At 41.1% G+C, this 6,700-nt stretch overlaps 1 protein-coding gene across 6 annotated transcripts in view; it reads left to right on the top strand.

Annotated features, from left to right (window-relative positions):
* The first annotated feature begins 578 nt into the window (after positions 1–578).
* LOC135429076 (band 7 protein AGAP004871) overlaps positions 579–6,700 on the top strand; it is a 51,055-nt gene continuing 44,933 nt past the window's right edge. For 4 of the 6 annotated variants that reach the window (XM_064683260.1, XM_064683258.1, XM_064683259.1 and 1 more), the window contains exon 1: positions 2,766–2,860. In XM_064683260.1, coding sequence (XP_064539330.1) covers positions 2,810–2,860 — 51 coding nt within the window. In that variant the 5' untranslated portion in view covers positions 2,766–2,809. Of the gene's footprint in view, positions 603–2,765; positions 2,861–6,700 lie in introns of those variants that run through there. The other 2 variants (XM_064683261.1, XM_064683262.1) reach the window with 1 other exon arrangement.

The following is a 6,700-nucleotide window of genomic DNA, read 5'->3' as shown; positions in this document are numbered from 1 at the left end:
CATGCCGCGTACCAAGTAGTGCAACAGGCAGTGTACTAAAAAAGACAGCATGTGCAAGACATAGCACTCAGCTTTTGAATGTTTTCAGTGCGCGGCACATTTCAAAGCTGAAAATGTGACAATTTAAGCTATAAGGGTTAATTGAATTGATATAAAGGCAAATTGCAGCCGTCACAAAACGCTGTCAAATAGGCGAATAAGCACATTAATTATTAACTAAACGTCTGAAACAGCTGCTTACAAGGACATGCAAAAATTTCCGCTAATCAGTTCATACGCCACGTTGAACAAATAACACACACACGCACACACACACACATATGCCTTGCATTCGATTTTGAGTGCATGCGCCAAAGGTTTGTTTTTGCCGTCGGTTGCCTTTGACTTTGACACGCCCCCGCCATGACGCGTGTGACGTCCTTTTGGCCTTTTCAGCGTGCTAATGAAGTGTGGTTGCGTGTCTTTTTGCCACAAATTGTTGCATTCAACACGTTCAGTGTGCGCTGTCTGGTCAGCGCGTGCGGACACAAAAACAGGACACTTTTTGGAATTTTCTTTGCTGTAGACCAAAAACGCCGCAGGTTTTCTTCACAATGGTTTTGGTAAGTTCGCTGCCAGCTGAGATAGCTGTGTTTCTTTGAATTTAGATTAAGCTAGAGATTGTTACCGATGTGGCACTTCATTTAGAGATTTAACTTTTAAATTTGTTTTTTGATTGTTTTTGATTGCGTGTCTGTTTCGTGCTCCTTGAAGAAAGAAAAGACGAACGAACCTGACTCATCTTTAGTTGGCTGCCAATATATATACTTTGGCCTCATCTTTTGAAGAACGCCATGTACTATAATCTATGACTTGCTTCTATAAAAACTTTTGTTATTAATAAACTTGCATTAAAAAGTAAAATATTAAGAACAGTTTTTATGGAAACAAGTTATAAATACATTTTTATAGCGCTCTTCAAAAGATGAGGCCAAAATAGTTATATTGGCAACACTTGGAGATGAGCTAGGGTCGTGCTTCTTTTCTTTTCCAAGGATCACAAAATAAACACGTCTGCTCGTGCCTCAAAAGCACGAAAATTAAAGGCACGCTGAAGTCCAAGCTATTAGTTACATTAAATATTGCTCAATATCTTTAATAACAATATCTCTATATCTAGAATAATCTTAAGCTTATCTCGATCTATCGATAAATGAATGAAACATTTCATTTCTAATGCAAAATGTGAAGCAGTTTTTTAAGAAGAATTTTCCCATGGAAAGCACAAAAAGCTGTTCGTGGCGAGAAGAAACAAAATTGTATAAAAAAGGAGAATACTTTGATTCAAGCCGAAGCCAAGCTATTTTAAAAATGCGGCTGCATTCTTTATGTATAGAGCAACTTTTGCGCTCGTGTCATAAAAGATAGCCGACTTCAGAATAATACGAAAGGCTTCATTTTGAGTTGCCTTTAGCTATCAGCGGAGTAAAAGTCCCCTAGATAATCGAGCAAGGAACTGCTCGAGGCGCAGCAGCACCGACTAAAGGCAGCGAAAAGTGTCTCTTTTAGTCGCCTCGTACGACAAGCGATGACATGCTGTGGTGGTATTCTCTAATGCCCGCCAACCACACGGGCGAACATTGAGCCTCAAAAAGTGTCTCTAGTTAAAAATTTGCTCAAAATGTATTTTGATAGCCTTGTTTAGTTAAGATTTCATGCTATAACTGTTATTTTTAAACAATGTGGCACGAGTGGCGCTCAGTGTTTGCCGCTTAACTAAAGGGAAACTAAAACAACAACAACAAGAAAAACAACAGGGAAAACAGGAACAAGAACTTTGAGAACAGGCCTGCTGCCTGCTTTAAGTGTGGCGCCGCCTTCGTTAGCTGCAAATTATTTACAAGTGGATGCAAACAACATGCTGCATGCCCCCAAACACACACACACACACACACACACACACACACACGCACACAACTTCAGTTGCTGGTGCAGCTTCAGCTTCAGCTTCAACAGTTGCGTTCCACATGTTGTTGCTTTGAGTTGTGCTAAAAATGCTCTGTTTTGGATGCTGTTTGCTCTAAAAGCTCGCTTGAAACTTTAAATGTATGTCAAGTTGCGGAGTATGAAATTTCACACACACACGCGCGCACACACACACACACAGGCACACTCTCGCAGCGCAGGAGTCGTTGCCCCTGCAGCAGCGCGCCGGCGCTCATAAGTATGCTACAGTTTCTGCTGCTGCGCTCGAACTTCTGCCTTTTGGCTGGTTATTTCTCTTATTTGCCATAGTCCTATTTTTTTTTTTTTTTTTTAGCACTTGGTCTCGTCTCTGCTGGTCTGCTGCTGCTCGTCTGTGCTCTTCGTGCTGCGAGTGCCTCGGCCGCCTATAAAATGTTTTGTTTTTCTGCAGTTTGTTGTTAGTGCTGAACGGTGAACGTGCAGCGTTTGTTGCCAACAAATCTGTCGCACACACGACACACGACACACAGCCTCTTGCTGTTGCTTTTGCGACGTACCTCTGTGTACATGAGCTAAAAATAGCGCCCAAAAATCAAGTGGCAACTGGCAACTGGCATGTGGCAAGTGCCAAGTGACCAATCAAAAAAAAAACAGCATTAAAAGATAATCAAAAATCTGAGAACAATAAGAAACTGTGAACAAATGCATTCCTTCAAGTGCAAAAAGAAGAGGAACAACAACAACAACAGGTGTCTCAGCTTTAATTAGTTGCATTGATTGACTTGTGTGTGCCTGTGTGTGTGGGTGTGTGTGTGGTGTGTGCCTGTGTGTGTGTGTTGTGCTGCGCGCACGTGCTGGCCAAAAGATGGTTGAGGAGTTTCTAGAGAAGTTACCTGAAATCGACACGCGCTACGAGGTAAGTTGTCAACCCGTCCGCAATTCAAATAATCGCATTGTCCCAGAGTTGCCGTGCATCCTGCATCCTGTTGAGGCAGAGCTGAGCAACAGCAGCAGCAGGTGAGGCACACGGCAAGTGGCAGAACTGGCGCGGCTTTTGTTTCCTCCTTTTTAGCCTGACAGCGCTTAAGCTCTGCTGCTGCTGCTGCTGCTGCTTCTGCTGCTGTTTGCTTTGTTGTTCAAATTACATTTGCCTCGACAAGCATTCGCATTTATGCTGACTCCTCGAGCCTAACGTGCGCGAATGTGGGCCGGATATTTAATCAGTTTGCTGCCGCATTTACCGTCGCTCTTAGCCAGCAGTTGGCAGCAGTTGGCAGCGCCGTTTTTCAACATTTGCTTTTCGCGAATTGCTTTTAGTGCAAGTCTTAGTCAAATATTTGGCAGTTCCGCCTTGTGATTGCGCCCTCAAGCAGGCTTTACTGTGGATTGGGATCAGGCTGCAAGCTTAAGCTTACACGGCAATTCAAGCTGATGCAGAGCCCAGAAGGAAATGTCTATGGCTGGGTTCACAGGGTTTGAACCAGTGCCTTTTAAAGGTTCGGCTTGTGAGCCGGGTTTCCACAGCCAGGAACTCAGGGAATAAACGATATAACATTTTCTTTTCGTTTAATGCTAACCAAAAAGCTTGAGCCCAGGCCTAAGGTCTGCATATATCCAACGAATTATTTATATTTATAATAAATTATACTATTTCCTTGAAATTCTTATATATATATATATATATATATATATATGGTTATATGGTCAAACTCAGCAAAATTTAATGATTTTTTCAATATCTTCCTCCATTTTCATAATATCGTTAAATATTGATTTTAGCGCTTGGTTTTTGAAGCATAGCTCGAAAACTAGAAGGGCTAGATATATAAAACTTGGTATGTAAGTTTTCGTATAGTTAAAAGAGATTAAACTCTTTTCACTTCCTTACACTTACTAAACCTTACTCCTTTTACTCCTAAAGTGAGAAAAACGCTTTCTTAAAGTCAGAATCTTGTGCTTTGGTATATACACACTTTCTATAAGCCACATATGAACCCTGAAAATCTTATGAATATCGGACTATAAGCACCCAAAGTGAAGAAGAAGCACAGCCCCTTGTGTGTGCTTATATGTGTATGTATGTATATATAAGAGCGATGCCCAGTCGCAAGTATAGTGCATGTCGCAGGAATAAGAACACAAGAGTAGGCTTGGGTTTTGCAAGCTTTGCCGCACATTTGTTGCTTATAATTCTCAAGATGTTATAGCTACAGGTTAAGGACAAGGCCTCGCAAAGTCAGCTGTTGGTAGAAATTTACAGAATATCAGTGCACTCTTGGCCAACATTCACCTCGAGTCGGGCAGCATAAGATTAAGGGAATTAACATTTTTGTAACGGCAACTGGACGCTTTGTTCAGGGTATCTGCTAGTGTGGTACACCCAACAAGTTTCACCAAAAACCGGTCAATTAAAAATTGGTTAAGGGTTGCCTTGCAACCTTGGCACTATCATTAGCCCATCCAAAACTAGTCAAGCCTTACTGATTGATAATTAGTTGTTTGAGCTCTCCATAGACAATTCCCTTGTGTATTTCGTGCCACACACTGGCAACATCTTTGCAACACAATCTCAGCCCATATCAGACCAGAGTAAACTATGCCAAAGGCAAAGCCGCCTGAGAATTAAGTCAACAACAACAGCTTAAAAGGCAATTAGCGCACTTCGACCGGGTCAGCCGAGGGCCAGCCACAAGTCAGGGCCAGAGCAGTTTAGCGTGCACATTAACTTTATTAGCGCCAAACAACTGAATAAACATTGCACACACATGTACACTAATACACACACACACACATGTACACTAATACACACACTTGCACAGTTGTGTACTTATAAACATAATCAAGTGTCGTGTATTTTTTGTACCACAAGCTCATTGCAAATGGGTTAAAAGGGTATTATGTTTTATGCTTGTGTTTGTAACAGGCAGCAGAAGGCATATTCGACCAGGGCTTGATTAGGACTGAGTCGTCCGTTCGTCAGAGATTATAAGAGGAGACTGTCAGAGGGACTTAAAAAAGGGAAGCAGCTCCTACAACTACCCCCACAGATCAGGCTTGTTTTGTCAGCGATAACTGTGGCAAGTTTTCATGAAATCGATATGAATCGATAACTATTTAAGAGCATATCTCGGAGTTTTTAAGATCGAGAGGCAAGTTTTTATGATATCGATAAAAATCGATATCTATTTTAGAGCATATCTCGGAGTTTATCAGATCGAGAGACAGGTTTTCTTAAAATCGATAAAAATCGATTAAAAAAATAACAATTTGTGAGTATATCTTGGAGCTCATAAGATCGAGAGACAAGTTTTCATGATATCGATAAAAGTCTATATCTATTTAAGAACATATCTCGGAGCTTATAGGATCGAGAGACAAATTTTGTTAAAATTGATAAAAATCGATTAAATTTTAATTAAATATGTGAGTATATCTCCGAGCTCATAAGATCAAGATCATGTTTAGGCTCTAGAATACAGTTCCAAAATACTTCAAACTTTTGAAACCTCTCCCCGTTTCCTCTAGAGCTGTAAAAAACAACTCAATTTAATAGCTATACTCGTTATCCTTGGTACATGCACACATTTTAGTGCCATATTTAAATGCTTCAATTTTCATAAAGATCGGACTATAAGCACCGAAGTTTAGCAGGAACTCATAGCTAGCAGAGGGGGCGAAAGGAATAAAGAGGCGCAGCTGCTGTTAAGTATATGAATGTATGAAAGGAAGCTAGAATGCTTTGTAATGGCAGCTCGACGGTAGCTTGAGGGTATCTGCTAGTCGTGCACTGCCGACTCGGGCACACGCTGGCTTGTTAACAATGGCCATGCACAAGCCTTTTATGTCCCAACAAAGCCTGTAAACTAATAAACTTGTAAGGGAAGCTACTGTCTGTCTTGCTGTGGGTGTGCGTGGGTGTGTGTGTGTGGGTGTGTTTAAGTAGGTATGTGTGTGTGCGTGAGGGTGTGTGTGGATATGCGTGTGTTTGTATGCGCAATCGCGATCAATAAAAGTTAATTATTCAATACGACATGCTATAAACTTTCACTCGCACTAAGCCACACAATGTGTGTGCGTGTGTGTACGTATGTGTGTATGTAGTGTGTAGTTTTTGTGTGTCGTGCATTGTCTGTGTGTTTTTGTGTATCTGTGTATGTGTGTGTCTCTGCCGTGTGAGCCTTTGTCTCACTTACAGCTGTGCGCGGTGTGAGGCTTTCCTCCTTTTCTGCGCCCTGTTAGCTCAGCTCCTCGCGGTCGCATTGTCGCCACAATTTAACCGTTAATTTACATGGCAAAGTAGCTGCCACAATAACAATAAGAACCAGCCCAACTAGAAGAAGAAAAAGGTTGCAACTTATTAAATGTGGCCCTAAACCAACAGCTGCACTTGAAACTAAACCAAACCATTTTCGAGCCGACTTCATAAAGTTGAGGAAAACTCAGCTGAAATGGACAGGAAGAGGACACCTGCTGGAGTACACGTCCACTGCGAGAAATTCACATACCATTTCAGTATTGATTAAAAAGTTTTTGAATACCAAATGAATTCTCAAACAATTTAATATGCATCAAATGCAGACACGCAACAAATGTTGGCCGTGAAAATATAATTTTAATAATTAATTAAATACTAATACTAATGCACTGTAAGAAATGTTGAATACTTTATGATACATGTGCGACATGAATAGCTCAACTCAGATACCAGAAGAACTAAAGGCAGCCCATATGCGGGCTAAGAAAAGTTATACAGGGT

Source organism: Drosophila montana, unplaced genomic scaffold (assembly GCF_035044405.1).
Source record: "Drosophila montana isolate Dmon_TW-CO22-7 unplaced genomic scaffold, ASM3504440v1 contig_2583_1, whole genome shotgun sequence".
Classification (NCBI taxonomy): Eukaryota; Metazoa; Arthropoda; class Insecta; order Diptera; family Drosophilidae; genus Drosophila; species Drosophila montana.
This window is presented reverse-complemented; position numbering and strand designations above follow the sequence as displayed.